We start from the raw sequence: 19,205 nt of genomic DNA on the forward strand, positions 1-19,205 counted from the left end.
AAAAAATGACAAAATGACCATAATACAATAATAAAATTAAATATTAATATAAAGATAAAATAGAAAAAAAAATTAAGAGCAATTAAGAGAGAAATCCCCTTTATATATAGGTATAGATTAAAATGAGTTATAAGCGATTATATATTGAAATTCTTTAATTAAAAAATATTTACGTGAAAATTCAAAGTAATAATATTTCATTAGTTTTGTTTAACTTCAAATTTTAAATCATATTATATTATTAAAATGAATTGTAAGATGAGTCTATTTTTTTATACTGTCAAATCATTATCGTTGTTGAAAGTGAATAGCATAGTGCAGAACGGATAATTCACAGAGAAAGATCATTTGAGAAACAAAAATGTTTTTTTTACCACATTCTCTACTTATAACTCAATAAATATTAATATTTAAATTATTTATAAAAATTTATAATTTTTTAATTTTAAAAATTATTTTAATATTTTATATTTTACTTATATTTTTATTATAATTATTTTTCTATAAATTTTTTATTATAAATATTAATATTTTGTGGTGGATTTCGAAATATCATAACTTCAGGTAGTGGGTTCACTATCAAAGTTTTCAATATAATTTACATTTAAGTGGACCCATGACTTGCTTGATATTAGACGCTAGAATTGAGTTAGGGAATTGTGTGGAGGAAAATAATTTGAGTTAATGAAAACTTGAGGCCTATTAGGTTTCGACAAGTATCTTTTTGTTTCTGCTTAGAGTTGTATATATATTGGGAAGGCACACACTAGTGATCATCACATGTTGATACTACACATAGGGTAAGCTTTAGAGTGAATACACCATGGCAAATAAAGTATCGGGTCTTTCCTATGGTTTGTCTACCACACAAACTCCTTCTAGATCCTCAAACCAACTCCTTTGTGATGCTAATAAACATTATACTCCATTTAAAACTCCACCTAGTTTTCAACCGAGTCCTTTTACTCACGAATTTATTCAGTCATTGGGAAACAAGCTTGTGGTAATCTTTATTTTCCTTCAATTTCTTTGGTGTAAAGATTAGTGTGTTGTTGGAATTATTGTTTTCATTATTTGTTTATTTTTTCATGCACGCTAAATGCAGATAGAAACACTGCAAGAAACAATAAGAAAATTAGAGGAGAAAGTACGAGTTCTGATGAATGGAGCAAACATGGAACCACTAAACTTACTTGAATTGATTGATGATATTGAACGGTTGGGACTGTCCTTCAAGTTTGAGGAGGATATAAACAAAGCTCTTCTCAAAATTGTTTCAATTGAAAACTTCGAAGACCAAACCGGAAAAAGTCTGCATGAAACCGCTCTTCTTTTTGGAATTCTCAGACGACATGGCTTTGATGTCTCCCAAGGTACAAATGATAAACTTCACCTTCCATTGTGTTCATATATTTCATCTGAAAAGTTAATTTTAGAAACAAAAAATAATTGGTTTCTAAATTAGTTTTTGTTAAATAATTTTTAAATTAGAATCTAATTAACTACCAATATTTTAACTACCAATTATTTAGATTTTAAATTTGGTAGCAAAAATCTTGGTAGCAAAAATCTTGGTAGCTAATTTATACCAATTTAGAAATCATTTAACAATAATAAAAACTAATTTAGAAACAAAAAAAAAATAGTTTCTAAAATGGTTTTTAATTTAATCACTATAACAACTAATTATTTTTTGTCTCTAAAATTAATTTCTATTTTATGATTTTATTGTAGTGCTTATTCCACAAAGCTTATTTTTGCTAACAATAATTACACTATCATATTGTTTTTTAATTGTTATAATCAAATACCAGGAAAAAAAATGTTAACAAAAGCTAGACAACAAACATATATCAAGTTGTTTTTTATATTTTTCATATTATAAATATTTTTGAATAAAAAAATATACTTTTACCTTGGTATTATGGCATAGTATGAAATATTTTTAATTATTTTGAGGTGCATGCAGATATTTTTATGAGTTTCAAAGATGAAGAAGGAAAATTCAAGGCTGAAATAAGCAATGATGTAGAAGGAATGTTAAGTTTATACGAAGCATCATACTTGAGCTTCGAAGGAGAAAGTGTTTGGGAGGCAAATGCATTTTCAAGAACACATCTGATGAATTTAATGAAAGAAGGATTAATGGATGCGAAAATGGCAGAAAAAGTTAGTCATGTATTGGAGGGGCTTCCTTATCATCGAAGCTGTTTCAGACTAATGGCAAGAGAGTGTATTAACAAATATGATAAGATAGAACCGCATAATCTCTTATTGTTAGAACTTGCAAAGCTGAATTTCAACATACAACAGTCATCATATCAAAACGAATTAAAAGAACTATCAAGGTATAAAGATAAATACACAAGAAAAAAAGAAAAACTATACACTTGTTAAAAGAAATTACGTATTTCTTTTGGTATTTTTAGAATTTGTAGAGTTTCATCCTGCTAATTTTATAAGAAAACTTAATATATTAATTTTTTGTCTATATTATTGAAGCAAATTTTTATTTTGATTAAAAAGTAACGTCAAAACTCATAATAATTATTCAAATATAATTATTTTAATAATTGTTAAATATTAAATAGATATTACTTTGAAGAAAAAACTAAAATATTAGGAAGAATTCAGTTAAAATGACGTGAGATCTCAAAGTTTACTTTATTTTTTCTATGCAATTATTATATTTATGTTTTTTAATGTGTTGTTACTTAGGTGGTGGTGGGACATTGGCCTCTCAACTAAACTAAAATTTGTTCGACACAGATTAGTAGAATCATTTATTTGGTCGCTCACAATTTTTCCTGAACCTCAATTTGCTATATGTCACAAAGAACTCACTAAGGTGGGATATTTACTCACAATCCTCGATGATATATATGACATATATGGTACTTTAGATGAATTGGAGCTCTTCACAAATGCTATTGAAAGGTTTGTTCAACTAATCTGAGATGGAGTTCATTTTACTTTGTTCTTTGAAAAAAATTAAAATATGTCTTATTTTAGTATATAATATTTTATACATGTGCATGTACAAAAGATGGAACGTGAATTCCATAAACATTCTTCCAGACTATTTGGTATTGTGCTTCCTAGCTATCTATAACACTGTGAATGGGATAGCTTATGAAATCTTTAAAGAACGAGGCATAAAATGTCTTCCTTACCTCACAAAATCTGTATGTAATACAACACAACTTGTTCTTTCTCTTATATATATATATATATATATATATATATATATATATATTAATTACATATCACTAAAACTAAAATGTTTGTTTGATTACTCTATAGTGGTCTAATTTGTGCAAGGCATACCTCCAAGAAGCAAAATGGTTTCACAACAAAATTATTCCACCATTCAACAAGTTCCTACAAAATGCAAGGATCTCAATCTCGGGAGGGGTCATTCTTACTCATTCCTACTTTTTTGTCAGCAAAGACATCACAGAACAAGTACTTCATTCTTTAACTAATCACCATGATATGTTGAGCTCTTCATTCACCATTTTCAGACTTACAAATGATTTAGCAACATCAACGGTAATCTTAACTTTGTTTGGTAACCTTATTAACTAACTCATATGGATCAAACTTCATGCCTAACATGTTGTTCTGGACAGGATGAGATAGAGAGGGGTGAAACCTCAAACTCGATTATAAGTTATATGCACGAAACTACTCTTCCAGAAGAAAATGTTCGCCGATACTTCAAAACTTTGATTGACAAAGAATGGAAAATTTTGAACAAATATCTGGTTATGGATTCTATATTCCCTAAATCTTTTGTTCAAGTTGTCATTAACCTTGTTCGGAGTGCACATTGCATATATCAATATGGAGATGGATATGGACGACAAAACAATATATCAAGGAGAAGAATGGAGTCATTGCTAGTATATCAGTTTCCAACAACTAATGTGTCATGATGATATTGAGAAAATAAAGCTTTAAGTTTGAGTTTATTTGTTAAAATTTATGTAATATATTTGTTTGGGATTTATTTGAATTTCTTAGGTTGTGTAGCATGTTATAAAGTTTAGTAAAATGTGGGTTGCATTTTAATTTGACTCCGACTATCAATTCAAGTTTTTTTTGTCTAATTTAAAATGAATAATTCTAAAATTAAATTAAATATTCTCTTTTAGAAATATAGATTTTTCTTTTTGTGGACTCTAATTAATTTATATGTTGTATAATATAAATAAGTATGAATGTAAATGTTTATTATGATAAGTTCATTATTTCTATAACTAATAAAAAAATTTGTACAAGTACAAATTAATAATTTAGGATCATAAAAAAATTTGATAATTTTAAGGATTTAATTGATAACTTGTTTAGTTGTATAGTTAATAATGTTTTAAAAAATTATCAAGTGCAGAAAAATAATAACTCATGTTCTATAATAATTAAATTAATTTTTGTATGATATAGATTTAATTATGTAATTTAGTAAAAATTTGAACTAGTTTTACTTTGTAAAGTCAAAAGATATCTAAATGAATCATTATTCTCGATAATTCTTTATCTAATTTCCATTAATAATTGGTTAGATTTTTTAAACTTTTGATTAGATACATTCTTGTCATATTTCTATACTATATACAATACTATACAATCTTTATTTTAGAGGAGTTTACTACAATCTCCTATAATATTACATACCCAAAAATTTAATTTATCTCATCCAAAATTATTATTTAAATAATTTGGTTTAAAATTGTTTTTTTTTATCTTGGAACATCTAAATATGTCTTCAAGATACCTCTCACAGTTTCTTTGATTATCAGAATATAGTTTGAAAATAATAACAACTTAATAAAAATTGACAAAATATTCAATCAATTCTTAAAAAAATTATAATAAAATAACCTTACCACATATTAAAAGTAGTCAAATTTGACTTCTAAGTCGTTTTTGTGTATCTTTAACCTTTACCAAATTTTAATGATATTTCTTTATCAAATAAAAATGTCAACGTGTTGTGTAAATCATCTATCAAATTTTTTATTAGAATAAAAAATATACTTATTCTTATTCTTAGTGATTAATTTATTAATGTTCCTATAATCTGAATAGAAACATAATCTTCTATTTTTCCTTTTATCAATAACATCGGTGCACCCTACTCAATTAGATAAATTTTTTCTTAAGTAATTTATACACTTGCTTCTTCAGCTTAACCATCTTGCACAAACTTACACTACAAAAACATTATTTAATAATGTAACGGTGATCGTCATAAAAAAATAAGAAATGAATGGGGATATTTTTGTAATTGATGTTAAACATATAAAAATAATTACTTTTTAATCATTGTCATATGAATGCATGTTTTTTGAATTATTGTGGTATGTACTTTATAACAATGATTATTAGATGAATCATCCTCATAGGTACATACGATAACAATTCAAGAAATAATAACTATCATTGTATGTCTTTATATTGCTTATATTGTAACTGCAATGAACATTTTATCTTTGCATTTTCTTTTATTTTCCTCTTTTCTCTCTTCCCTCCCCCTCTTTGGTTGATCTCATCTCCATATCCATCATCATAATCCATGACAATGTTATCATGAGTGTTGATTGTAGTTCGTCATTACTCATTATCTCACCATTGGTTGCATCGTCCTTCAAAAACTCTATTAATTACAACTTTGCCAATGTTTTCCAATTTGATTTGTGTTGCCACCATCAATGATCATAATGGATTAAATTAATCTTCATAGGTTATTTTGTGCTCTCAGTCTTTTTTGCTTTGATAATTTTTTAAATTTTGTTTTCTTTGAACAAAATACCTAGATATGAGTTCTATATTTCCTAAATCTTTTGTTCAAGTTGTGCGTCATTAGATATATCAATATGGAAATGGATTTGGAATATAAAATAATATATTAAAGAGTTGAATTGAATCATTGCTAATGTACCCGTTCCAATTAACGTGTCATGATGATGTTGAGGAAATAAAGTTTCACTAGTACAAAATATAAAAAACAACAATAATTTATTTAATGTGTTTTTATGGTCAGACATTGTCATTCAAAATGCGGTAGCATTTTTGAAATTAACTTCATTTAAAAATGCAGCTATTTGTAATAGCCGCATTTTTAAATAAAACATTTTGATGTAAGAATGCGGCTATTACAAATAACTACATTCTTAAATAACTAAATATTTGTTGGGCAACTAAAAAGTCGCAAGGCAAGTAAACCTTTGGACGAGTGAGTTGAATGGTAGTTGAACGAATTTAGACATGTGTTTTCATTTTCAATTATATATAAACTTTTGAACATTATTATGTGTGCTTTAATTTTCAATGAAATGAATGAGTGATTATAACTTTATACATTATTTTATTTTATTATGAAAAAGTGGTGGTTAAATTTTATAATTGTATAAAACAGATTATAAAAAATATTATAAAATAGTGGTGGTTAAATTTGGGTTTATGTGTTTTAATTTTCAATTCCATACAAATTTTGAACATTATTATGCGTGCTTTAATTTTCAATGAAATGAATGGATGATTATAACTTTATACATTATTTTATTATATTATGAAAAAGTGGTGGTTAAATTTTATAATTCTATAAAACAGATTATAAAAAAGTGGTGCTTAAATTTAATAATTGTATAAAATAGATTATAAAAGAAATTACAAAAAAGTGGTGGTTAAATTTTATTTATTCAGAATTAGAATTACGTCAGTTAAAACCGCCACTACTTATGTATATTATGGTGTCAGAGTCTTCTTCAATGAATGTAAATTACGATGGTTATAACTGACAGTACTTACATATAAAAACCGCCACTACTTACACTATTTTTAAAGTGGCAGGTGTTGCGGCGGGTAGCATAAAACCGCCACATAAAACTTTGTGGCGGCCAGTTCTATGGCGGTTTGGGAAACCGCCACAAGCGTATATTACGACGGTTATAAACGCCAGTTTATACGAAAATAACCGCCACAATATACACTTTTTTTTGTACTGCTAGTGTCTAAAAAAATTAAATAACATGTTTTAAAATGTCTTTAATTCTTAAAATTGTTTATATTTCACTAAGATGTTATATTTATTAAGTTATTATACTTTAATATTGTTTAGCGTGGTGATTGGTAAATTGAAATTTATTAGTATCTTCTTTTTTTTGTTGAAATATATGATTTTGAATGATAAATTTGATATGTAAGTGTATGCATTATTAAGTGATTGACGATGTACATGATGTGTAGAGTTTAAAATGTATGATGTGGAAGGAAATATGATTTGAGTTGAAATGTATATGACATGCTGGTATATGATGATTTTGCATGTGTTGTACTGTAAACATAGTTATTTCCAGAGAGAGAATACGATGTTGGAATGGAATGTTTAGGTTGTGCATTGAACTTGAGATTTTGTATGAGATATTCTGACTCTATTGGTATTCGAATCACACAAAGAAAAATATCTAAATGGTAAGAGTCGAAAGAGGTTCCAATTACATAGTTTGTAGTGTGAAAAAGAACTATATATATCTAGTATGTAATAGGAATTCACCCTGCCACATGAGTGAATGTGTCCCAATTATGTAATTTGTCGTGGTAGAATCAAAGTTGGATAAATATGTTGCACATTGCATTCATTACAATAACGAATGACAATGGCACATCTGGACCTCTTTTAGCAAAATCTAGTATCAATGGAAAATAAAAAAAATATTGAAGCTCCTCACACTTGTTTGAGCACTTCTCTTTCAGTTGATCACAAAATTTTTTACTCAATCCAAATAACTTTATTTGTGGTGAATTCAGTTAAGGAAAATCCATCAATCACTACAAGAAAATAACAATTTAGTCACCAAATTTAGTGACCGAAATACAATCGTCGCAAATTGCGACTGAAATAACCACCAACTATTCTCAATATCGAATCTGCAAGGCAAATAGTGACTGAATAAAGTGTTCATGATTTTAGTTAGTTTTGCGACTGAAAATGAAAGTAACAAGAGATATGGTTGCTAAATCGGTGATTTATTGAATAAGTTAAAAATAGTTAAAACCATGACCAAATTAGCGATAAGTCTGTGTATTTTTCAGTGACCGAAATAAATTCGGTGGCAAAATGGAAGTGTTAATTTCTGTCACTAAATTAGCGACCAAAATATGTTTATTTTTTAACAATCGAATGCATTTCGGTGACTAAATGGAAATGCTAATTTCTATCACCGAGAATTAGTGACTAAATTTGTGTACTTTTCAGTAACTGAATTTATTTCGGTGACTAAATAAAAGTGTTAATTTCTGAATTATATATATGAATTTTATAAATGTTTAAGGATACAAATGGATTGAGACACTTTAAATATCTCTTTTAATGTTTTTTTTAAAAAAAAATGTATAATTTTAAATGTTAACATTGAGAAACTATATCTATTAAACACAACAACAAGTTTATATATAAAATAAAAAAATATAATTATTTGAAATGTTTTTCTTAAGAAAAACTCAATGATATTATATTAAACATTTTTAACTCGTAATATTGACGTTTTTGATTTTTTTTTTCTTAAAGACTGTATTATATTTGAGTTTAAAACTTGAATTTCCTCCATTGATAAAACACATAATAATATAAAACTATGTAAAATAAAAAATAAAAAAAAAATAAAAAAACTAACAGTGTAACACTGTGGTGTAAAGCACTATCTTCATGCGTACAGTCACATAACACATTAAAATTAAAATATATATATATATATATAATTAATCAAATATTTTATTTTAAAATAAAAAAAGTTAGATTAGTCAATATGATTATTATTTTATATAATTATAATTAGGTAAACATTTTATTCTTAAGTGTAAAAAATTATACTAATTTTTAAAATTAATTAAATAAAAAAATCTTATTATATAAAATAAATATCTAAACTAATTACCTATTGATTTTTCACAGCAAGGAAGAATGAGAAATCTGATGTGGTTTTTTCATTCAGAGGTAAATGGTAAAAGTGAAACCGAAACAAAAAAAAATGCATGTGTGCCCAAAGCAATAGTACCTGTGAGGTAATAAGCAATAATTTAATTCTTTAATTACTTGCATTAATTTGTATTGTTAACCCTTCCTATTGCTCTCTATTGTTGAATAATACCATAATCAGTACCGTTTATGTTTTTTTTTTCGAATTTGTTAAAAGTTTGGTAAAGATTCAATCAACATATAAAAAATTCTACTGGGTGGCTCATGAATAATGATATGCACGCTTAACATATTTGATTTAGGTTTTCAAATTTTCCTGAAATTTTTTCTTTGTATTTTGTATTGTTGTTCTTCATGCCTTGGAGCTTCGTCACAAGTTGATTGGAGAACGGTAGTACTCGAAGCAGTGAAGAATCGCAAACGAAAGTGGCGTTTTCCACGAAATCGGTGTGCGAGTTTGAGGAAGAATGGTGACGGTGCGAAACGAAGAAGTTCGGTGTGTTTGTTGAAGCATATCCGCACGGTTGATTGGAACAATTGTAATTCAAAAGTGCTTAACGGTGCTTCATCTTCAAACGGTGCAAACAGTGGTGGCGAAAATATTTAGATTGACTGAAGTTCAAGCGAGGACGACCAATTCTTGTGACGAGTGAAATCAGATATCATGAACCAAAAAGGAATTGTAGTGTTCGTATGAATTGATTCATGTAAGTTCCTTCTTCATTTTCGTTTTTGATTCTGATTTTTTTTTGGTTAAGCGTTTTAGTTCATTGTTCTTCGTTTTGGAGAAGTTTAAATGGAGAAACGACGAGGTGTTGAAGAAAATTAAAACTGGAAAATTGAATTCGGTGAATCGTTTGGTGAATTCGGTGAATCAATCTCCTCACAACCTGTGCCTTCTTTTAGAGGGTGAATCGCTTGGATAAATTTTGTTTAGTTGTGCCTTAGTGCAGCTAAGGTGTTTGAATCATTGTTATTTTGTTGATAATTTGTTGAAGTAGTTTAAAAAAATTGGTGATACAAATTATTCTTGAATTACTTGGCATTTGTTCGTATAATGTTGGAGTTGGTACAGATTCTGTACAAAATTTAATTGATAGAGTGAAACTTGGTGCATACTTTTGAATTTTAATTTGTGCATCTAAACTTGAGTGTTGATTCTTTGCATCTTTAATTCAATCTTTTCACGTCATTTTTCTTTGGTGTTTCTGTTTGATTCAAATTACTGCTAGGTGCATTTTTCTGACTAGTGTAACGTGAATTTTGAGTAGTGGCAATTGGAGTTGTTTTTGAAAGTTCTGGTGTAATTTATTTGAGCAAAATTTGGCACTGTTTTGATGTTCTGGTGCAAGAATTTAAGTGGTAGCAGATTTTTTAATAAAAAAAAAACTGAATTACAATATTGTTGAAATTGGTGCCTATTCTGATTTGCAATTTGTGTAGTTGAAATTGAGTTGTGAAAATTGGTTAATTGAGGTGAATTGTGGCTGCCAATGGTGTGGAAATTGGAAGAGACCTTGAACACAAGAAAAAACGTCAGTCTTGAGAATTAATGTGCAACAACAAATATTGTTTTTTGGGCCAAAACCGTGTTGCACTATTACTTGAGCTGCACATTTCTAGTTAACGAATTTTGGTGCAGTAATTTTGGAGGTGCGAAAAGAAAAATATAAGGTTTTAATTTGGGCCAAACAGATTGGCCCAGAAAAAAACTGGTTCTCATGCACCATTGAAAATATTGATATTCTTTAAAAAAAATTTAATCCAATTCTAGTGCCAATCTGTAGGTGTTTCCTTTGAGTGCCAAATTTCTTGATAGCCTTTAATTTCTTGTTTGTTATAATTTTTTCGATAATGTTTGTGTCTTGTCTCATGTCTAATTTCTTGAGTTTAATTTTCTTAATTTTGAGTTTTTCTTGATTTTGAGTATTATTGACCTCTTGAGATGAAAATTATTTCTTAGAATGATCTTTGCAAAAGGTTGAATAACATTGCTAGGTAGCATATTGGGGAAGAAAAAGTCAAGCTAAGGATGAACACTCTTGAGAGAATCAACAAGTAGAAGTTCAAAAGCAAGAGTCAAACACTAGAGTAAGAGAAGAGTGCAAACACCGGGAGAATTTTCTTTTTTTATACTAATTCTCTTGTAATTCTTTGATACTAACAGGGAAATTAATAGTGCATCTACAAACGAAGATGCAAGCTTGGATTGCATCAACAAATATGGAATCGAAAAGAGCTAGAGTTGAAAGGTAATATTGTATACAAATCTTCCTTAAATTATGTATTGGAGTTCATTTCTATTTAGCTTAATTGAATTTTGAGTATTTATAAGCATGTTTGATTTTTTTTATAAACAAGTCAAAATACAATTTTAAATAAGTATTAATAATACATATAAAAATAGTCACCAAAATTGATTTAGCGACCGAAATATGATCGGTTGCTGAAATTAAAAAATAATTATTTAGCTACCGAAATCAATTTTGTTGCTATAGGTCTCAAACTTAGTCACTGAATTAGTCACCACAAGATTTTTTTTAATTAATTATTTCAACCCATTAACGACCAAAAATTGGAGTTGCTAATACCTTTTACGTTAGCCACCAATTTAGTCACCGATAAATTAGTGGCTAATTTTGTCCCAGGAATTTTGGTAGCCAACTTTCTGCGACTGAAATTTTGGTTGCAAAATTGTGACCAATTTACATTTCGGTCACTAAATGCTTTGCGACTAAAATTTTTACTTCCATGTTTATTTGGTGACTATTTCGGTCGCAAATATGCTTAGCTACCAATTGTAGTGTTTTTAACGACCAATTTAGTGATAGCTAAAAGTATTTGTTTTAATGAATTCTGATAAAATATTTAATTGCACAAATAAGAATTGTCTTAGTTATTCTTATTCGGTGATCTATAAAAAAGTCTAGATAGTTAAACAAAAAACTCTAACATTAAAATTTGGTGGTAATTATATAATATTTTTCAAGATGGTTGCAAGCTATACAAAACAATGTCCTAGAAATTATTGTTTAATATATTACCCGTCAATATGTCATTGATGGTATTGAAGATAGCTACGATGACATGACTGATGGAATAAAGTTTCGAATTTATCTAGTAAACATTGCTATATGGATTACCTTTTAATAGTTAAAAATGACAAGTTTCCTTTATTGTCTACCTATATATGTCAATTTATCTACAATTCATCATGATTTGCAAAGACAAAGTTTTGGTAAGTGTACTTTTTTGAAGGCTAAAAAGGAAAGTTACAAATTGCATATCCCTTCATCCGAACCTAAAGAAGAGGAAAACACACTACTCCCATTCTATTACTAGAGTAGCTTGGATTTTTAGTATATGATGCTGACATTTATTGCTTCTTGAAAGCTGAAATGATCCCATATTCTTATCCTAATCCACACATATATTCAAAATTATGTGAAACAAAGTTTCTCAATTAAATATAAATTGTTTTTAGGGTCTAAATGTAATAGTTCTCGCTAGGGAAATGAGACCTAAAGAATTATTGAGAAGTTTCATTTTTCTCCTTTCTATCATACGGCTGATTTACACCTCAGTTTACTCCATCGGTCTTCTTGCTACTCCTTTGGGTCTCGGTCGTTCAATTACTTGATCTCCTAGAAAATACCGAATGAGAGAGGTACCTGCAGAAAACACTTTGACGCTCAAGTCATCAAAGGGTGTTCGACACTCAAATGTTAGAGTACACTAATTAATGACGTACCTACTTCTTGGAATGTACGTTATTTATATTATTTTAATAGACTTATTTTGTTGAGCCAGATTAGTAAAGTAGGTCGTACTTAAGGGTATATTACCTAATTCTTAATGATTATTTAATTTTACTGACATTGATCGAGCGTTAATATATTACCTAATTCTTAATGATGATTTAATTTTACTTACATTGATCGAGCGTTAATGGAGCGAAATTGGGCCACACAGAGACATTGTGGGTCAAGCCACGGTATGGACAGATACCAATACAGTTTTCAAGTATTTGGTATCAACATTATTGTACTTCAAAGAAAATAATCAATTGTTTAAATTAATATATCTAAAACATGGGTTTAATAGTCTTATCTTGGGTCCATTCCACACCTTTCAAATGGGACTTGTCATATGGATGAATAGTTTTTTTTTTCGAGATCAACAGTATTGAATTTAAAGAATATCCTATTTCACACAGAATGCTCATAAATGCAGGTCAAATAATTTTAAGACATTATGTACAAGTCCCATCTTAGAATTTTTTTAGGTGATTAAATAGATATTGGGATAATTTATTTTTGGTGTAAATCCTATTTCCTTCTATACATGTACAACAATAAAAACTATTGTTTTTATAGCATTACTATTATAGAGTCTTTAAAACCATAATTGTATTTCATCAATTATTTAAAATATTACAAAAATATATTACTAGAAAATCATTAAATATAAATTAATTTTAGAGATAAAAACATAATTAATTACTATATTAACTAAATTAGATACTATTTTATAAATTAAAAAAATATTGATATTTAAAATATTTTCTATTATTAATAGAAATTTATAAACTAGTTTCTAAATTGATATCTAATTAACTACAAATATTTTACCTATCAAATTTAAAATCTAATTATAAATAAAATAGTTAAATATTCAAATTTTATTTTACAAAATATATTATATTTATAAAATATTTTTTATCTGTAAAATAGTTCCTCATCCTTTCATATACTTAGGTCTACTTTAGAGATTTTTTTATATTAAAAGTTTTTGTTTGTCTTTTTTTTCAATTAGTTTTATGGGAAGAGTTACAGGTCTAAGGTTAGGGCTTTTCCTGTGAGGTTTCTAGGGCAAAGATGAATCTTTGTTAGTAGTACCAGAGTGTCATAGTATGTTTATATTATCGATCAAAATATTTCATGTACATGTTTAACCTTCTTGTTATTAGAATGAGGTTTGAAGCATACTCTTGCTTAAACAAGTTATAACAGTAAGGAAACTATTTATAATTGTTAGTACTTAAGGTAAATTATAAATTATGTGGATTGTGAATGTGACTTGGTCAAAATGCTAAGTTTTGTTTAAAAATATTTAAAATATTTCGATTTTTTTTATATGCATAGTATACGAGAGGAAGATTTCCAAATATTTGTAATATCAATTCTATATATGTTTGCAATATTATTAATGTTTCTATAGACATTACTAGTCACTAATGTATTGTATGAATGAGATTTTTTTGAGATATTTGTAATATCAATTCTATATATGTTTGTAATATTATTAATGTTTTTTATATATATTACTAGTTACTAATGTATTGTATAAATAAGATATTGAATTATTGAAACTGATGAATATGATAATTATATAGTTTGTATAGGTGAAATTCTAAATGTGATATGTTGTGTGTTTGGTAGTTAAAAATGTAGAATGTTACAAGTGGATCTAATTTGTTCAAGATGATCCCATGTAAAAAGGAATTACTCAATTATATGTATAAAAAATGAATTAAAATAGCTTTTGAACCAATCTGACACAATCTACGAAATTATGCATAATTGTTTTATGCAAAGTTGGTGGTACTCCACTTGTTTACGAGACAAACCTCTTTTATATGAAAATTCGAAATGTTTAGTTGTTGGATGACCATTTTGTTTGTTTAGAGAAATTATTTTATCTGAACACGAGAGTCGTATTAGCTATGCGACCATTTGTTTGCTTGAAAAAATTCAATTGGGTGAAAACATGAGAGTTTGTGTTGGGGGACTAAAAATTCATTGGGCAACTAAAAAGTATTTGGACGACTAAAAGGTCGCTTGGCGAGTAAACCTTTGGTTGAGTAAGTAGAATGGTAGTTGAACGAATTTAGACATGTGCTTAATTCGCTGAGCAGACAAACAAGTTTAAAAAAAATTAAATAACATGTTTTAAATTGTTTTTAATTCTTGAAATTGTTTATATTTCACTAAGATGTTATATTTATCAAACTATTATACTTTAATACTATTATAGCATGATGATTGGTAAATTGAAATTTATTAGTATCTAATTTTTTCGTTGAAATATATGATTTTGAATGATAAATTTGATGTGTAAGTATATGCATTATTATGTGATTGACGATGTACATGATGTATAAAGTTTAGAATGTATGATGTGGAAGGAAATATGATTTGAGTTGAAATGAATATGAATAAGAATATATACTGATATGTGATGATTTGAATGTGGTGTGCCGTAAACATAGTTATTTTCAAAAAAAAAAATACTATATTAAAATGAAATGTTTAAATTATACATTAAACATAAGATTTTATATAAGATATTCTAACTCTATTGATATTTGAATCACATAAAAAAATAAATATAATTAAAAGAATTTCCAATAAGAGTTTATATTGTGAAAAAAATACTATGTCTAGTATATAATTTAAAAGGAAAGATGGTTGGCATCTCTCCTGACAGGACGGGAACAGCCTTCGGGTTTTCCTTGTACACATCGGTTAAAAGCGTACACATCGGTTAAAAGCTACCCACCTCTTGATGAATGTAATAGGAATTCAACATGAGTGAAATGTGAATTAATTGAAGTATATTTAAGCGGTGGGTGAAAATGACAAGCTTGTATGACCACATATTAAAAGTAGATGATATCTTGAAAACTATTACACAGAAAAACATTCATTTTACAACTTAAAATAATTATTTTATTTTATTTTTAATTTAAAATTTTAATTTCTATTACTATATTATTAAAATGAGTTATAAGCGGTTATATGTTAACATTCATTAATTAAAAAATATTTACGTTAAAATTCAATGTAATAATATTTTGACACAAGAATTGAGTTAGGAAATTGTGTGAGGGAAACTAATTTCTGAGTTGATGAAAACTTAATGGCATATGAATAATAGGGTAGGTTTCCGCAAGTGTCTTTCGTTTCTGCTTGGAGTTGTATATATAGAGGAAAGGCACACATTGGTGAGCATCACATTTTGACACTACACATAGCGTAGAGTGAATACACCATGGAAAATAGTGTATGGAGTCTTCCCTATTGCTTGTCTACCACACAAACTCCTTCTAGATCCTCAAGCCAACTCGTTGCTAATGCTAACAAACACCATATCCCATTTAGAACTCCACCTAATTTCCAACCCAGTCCTTTTAATCGTGAATTTATTCAGTCCCTCGGAAACAAGCTTCCGATAATCTTTATTTTCCTTTAATTTTTGTGTGTAAAGATTAGTGTGTTGTTGGAATTATTGTTTTCATTATTAATTTATTTTGTCATGCACGCTAAGTGCAGATAGAAACACTACAAGAAACAGCAAGAAAGTTAGAGGAGAAAGTACGAGTTCAGATGAATGGAACAAACATGGAACCACTAAACTTACTTGAATTGATTGATGATATTGAACGGTTGGGACTCTCCTTCAAGTTTGAGGAGGATATAAACAAAGTCCTTCTCAAAATTGTTTCAATTGAAAACTTCGAAAACCGAACTGGAAAAAGTCTGCATGAAACCGCTCTTCTTTTTGGAATTCTCAGGCGACATGGCTTTGATGTCTCCCAAGGTACAAATGATTATCTGAAACCATTGTGTTTATATATTCCATCTGAAAACTTATTCCACAAAGCTTATTTTGCTAACAATAATTACACCATCATATTGTTTTTAAAATGTTATAATCAAATACCAGGAAAAAAAATGTCAACAAAAGCTAGACAACAAACATATATCAAGTTGTTTTTTATATTTTTCATATTATAAATATTTTTAAATAAAAAAAAAATTATACTTTACCTTGGTATTATGGCATAGTATAAAATATTTTTAATCATTTTAAAGTGCATGCAGATATTTTTATGAGTTTCAAAGATGAAGAAGGAAAATTCAAGGTTGAAATTAGCAATGATGTAGAAGGAATGTTAAGTTTATACGAAGCATCATACTTGAGCTTCGAAGGAGAAAATGTTTGGGAGGCAAATGCATTTTCAAGAACACATCTGATGAATTTAATGAAAGAAGGATTAATGGATGCGAAAATGGCAGAAAAAGTTAGGCATGTATTGGAGGGGCTTCCATATCACCGAAGCTGTTTCAGACTAATGGCAAGACAATATATTAACAGATATGATAAGATAGAACCGCATAATCTCTTACTGTTAGAGCTTGCAAAGCTGGATTTCAACATGGAGCAGTCATCATATCAAAACGAATTAAAGGAACTATCAAGGTATAAAGATAAATACACAAGGAAAAAGAAAAACTATACACTTGTTAAAAGAAATTACATATTTCTTTTGGTATTTTTAGAGTTTCATCCTACTAATTTTAAAATAAAACTTAATATATTAATTTTTGTCTATATTATTGAAACAAATATTTATTTTTGATTAAAAAGTAACGTCAAAATTCATAATAATTATCCAAATATAATTATTTTAATAATTGTTAAATATTAAATAAATATTACTTTGAAGAAAAAACTAAAATATTAGGAAGAATTCAAATAAAATTTGGTGAGATCTCAATTTCACTTTATTTTTCTTATGCAATTATTATATTTATGTCTTTTAATGTGTTTTACTTAGGTGGTGGTGGGACATTGGCCTCTCAAGGAAACTAAAATTTGTTCGAGACAGATTAGTAGAAACATTTATTTGGTCGCTTGCAATTTTTCCTAAACCTCAATTTGCTATATGTCACAAAGAACTCACTAAGGTGGGATATTTGATCACAATCCTCAATGATATATATGACATATATGGTACTTTAGATGAATTGGAGCTCTTCACAGATGCTATTGAAAGGTTTGTTACTAATCTGAGATGGAGTTCATTTTACTTTGTTCTTTGAAAAAATTAAAACATGTCTTATTTTAGTATATATTATTTTATACATGTGCATGTACACAAGATGGAACGTGAATTCCATAAACACTCTTCCAGACTACTTGGTATTGTGCTTCCTAGCCATCTATAACACAGTTAATGGGATGGCTTATGACATCATCTGTGAAGAACTACATTTCAAAATGGTTGACATAAATTAGTTTTAAGATACATAAGGTAAAGAATTATAAAAATAATTTATCATCATGTTACCTCATGCCAATCACTTTTAAGGCCTAGTCTTACAATGGTAACCATCCATTGCATAATGTAATAGGCACACTCATAGCTTTTCTGGTTGTTTATTACACTATAATTCAATAAAAAGTAAATGTTAATATTGATAAACAATGAAAAGAGAAAGAAAAAAATTACAAACCTTTAGTTTTATCCAGTTCAAATTTTGAAAATTTGAATTGGATCAACCTTTTAGGATGTTATATCAATGCCATGAACTGATTAATACAAAAAACCGCGTTAGTAAATGCTTAATTAGTAACATAAGGAGTTAAGTTTATAGTTTACTTACTATTAATGGTATTCTTAAGACTTGTGGATGACTTCTTGCGTAGGGAACAAAACCACACAACAGTCTTGTCAACCATTGATAAGACAAGTAACTGCCAATGACCCCTATATCATCCATGAAAAGAGTTAGTCAATATTTAAAAGATGAAATAGTAATAATTGACGACATATAATTAAACTTACTCATTAATATAGGGCATAAATAAATTTCTTTTTCCTCTTTTTCTACGGTGTTAGTGATGTATGATTGAGTTTCATTTTCCTTTGTTCCAGTGGGATTAGTATATGCGGGATCTAAGAATCCATACACATTTTCCTTCCCCTCAATGATAGGGACACCATTCAAAAACCTACAAGTTATTAGTTAAAGCATAATCAATGCTAATTTAACATAAAGTAAATTAAAATATAGGTAAAGATACTTACATCATCAAAAATTGAATTATATTTATATTGAGCTCCTGATCCCCAACTACAAATTCTAACAAATTTGACATGTATATGTACAATGGCAGCTCAGTGTTTATTTCAAAAAGCGTATCATCCCATGGAACTTCCAGAGGGTCTCGACCAATCTGTTTAACAACTACAACTAAGGAAGTTATAGGATCGTCAATCAGAACCTCATGCTTCCTTTTCAGACTAGGTTTCCGACAAGGTTTCTACCAAATAAAAAATATTTGTATCAAATAAGATGTAATGTATAAATATAAATTAATATAATGAAATGAAATTATTACCAGAGGTTTTGGCACAATTCAAATGAGGTGTCTG

At 27.9% G+C, this 19,205-nt stretch overlaps 2 protein-coding genes and 1 non-coding gene across 3 annotated transcripts; all 3 read left to right on the forward strand.

Moving 5' to 3' along the window:
- Window positions 1-759: 759 nt before the first annotated feature.
- LOC137835729 (isoprene synthase, chloroplastic-like) lies at window positions 760-4,074 on the forward strand. Its single transcript, XM_068644359.1, has 7 exons — window positions 760-1,003; window positions 1,106-1,373; window positions 1,970-2,348; window positions 2,719-2,937; window positions 3,047-3,185; window positions 3,304-3,552; window positions 3,633-4,074. Exons 1-7 carry the CDS (start codon window positions 824-826, stop codon window positions 3,936-3,938), a joined length of 1,740 nt encoding a protein of 579 aa, XP_068500460.1. The 5' UTR covers window positions 760-823; the 3' UTR covers window positions 3,939-4,074.
- Window positions 4,075-9,172: 5,098 nt separating this feature from the next.
- LOC137834414 (isoprene synthase, chloroplastic-like) lies at window positions 9,173-18,713 on the forward strand. The gene is made up of 4 exons (XM_068642470.1): window positions 9,173-11,232; window positions 16,315-16,582; window positions 16,867-17,315; window positions 18,705-18,713. Exons 2-4 carry the CDS (start codon window positions 16,369-16,371, stop codon window positions 18,711-18,713), a joined length of 672 nt encoding a protein of 223 aa, XP_068498571.1. The 5' UTR covers window positions 9,173-11,232; window positions 16,315-16,368.
- Window positions 15,428-15,549, forward strand: LOC137836296 (U6atac minor spliceosomal RNA). The gene has a single exon (XR_011085247.1). It is a non-coding gene; the product is annotated as a U6atac minor spliceosomal RNA (small nuclear RNA).
- Window positions 18,714-19,205: the final 492 nt, after the last annotated feature.

The sequence above is a fragment of the Phaseolus vulgaris genome, chromosome 5 (genome assembly GCF_000499845.2).
Source record: "Phaseolus vulgaris cultivar G19833 chromosome 5, P. vulgaris v2.0, whole genome shotgun sequence".
In the NCBI taxonomy this organism is placed as follows: Eukaryota; Viridiplantae; Streptophyta; class Magnoliopsida; order Fabales; family Fabaceae; genus Phaseolus; species Phaseolus vulgaris.

Excerpts from the sequence above, each read along its gene's own strand:
- LOC137834414 (XM_068642470.1), top strand. The coding sequence starts at position 16,369 with ATGAATGGAACAAACATGGAACCACTAAACTTACTTGAATTGATTGAT. Across the intron at positions 16,583-16,866 it reads TGGCTTTGATGTCTCCCAAG|ATATTTTTATGAGTTTCAAA; the intron begins GTACAAATGATT and ends AAGTGCATGCAG.
- LOC137835729 (XM_068644359.1), top strand. The coding sequence starts at position 824 with ATGGCAAATAAAGTATCGGGTCTTTCCTATGGTTTGTCTACCACACAA. Across the intron at positions 2,938-3,046 it reads TTCACAAATGCTATTGAAAG|ATGGAACGTGAATTCCATAA; the intron begins GTTTGTTCAACT and ends CATGTACAAAAG. Across the intron at positions 3,186-3,303 it reads TTCCTTACCTCACAAAATCT|TGGTCTAATTTGTGCAAGGC; the intron begins GTATGTAATACA and ends ATTACTCTATAG.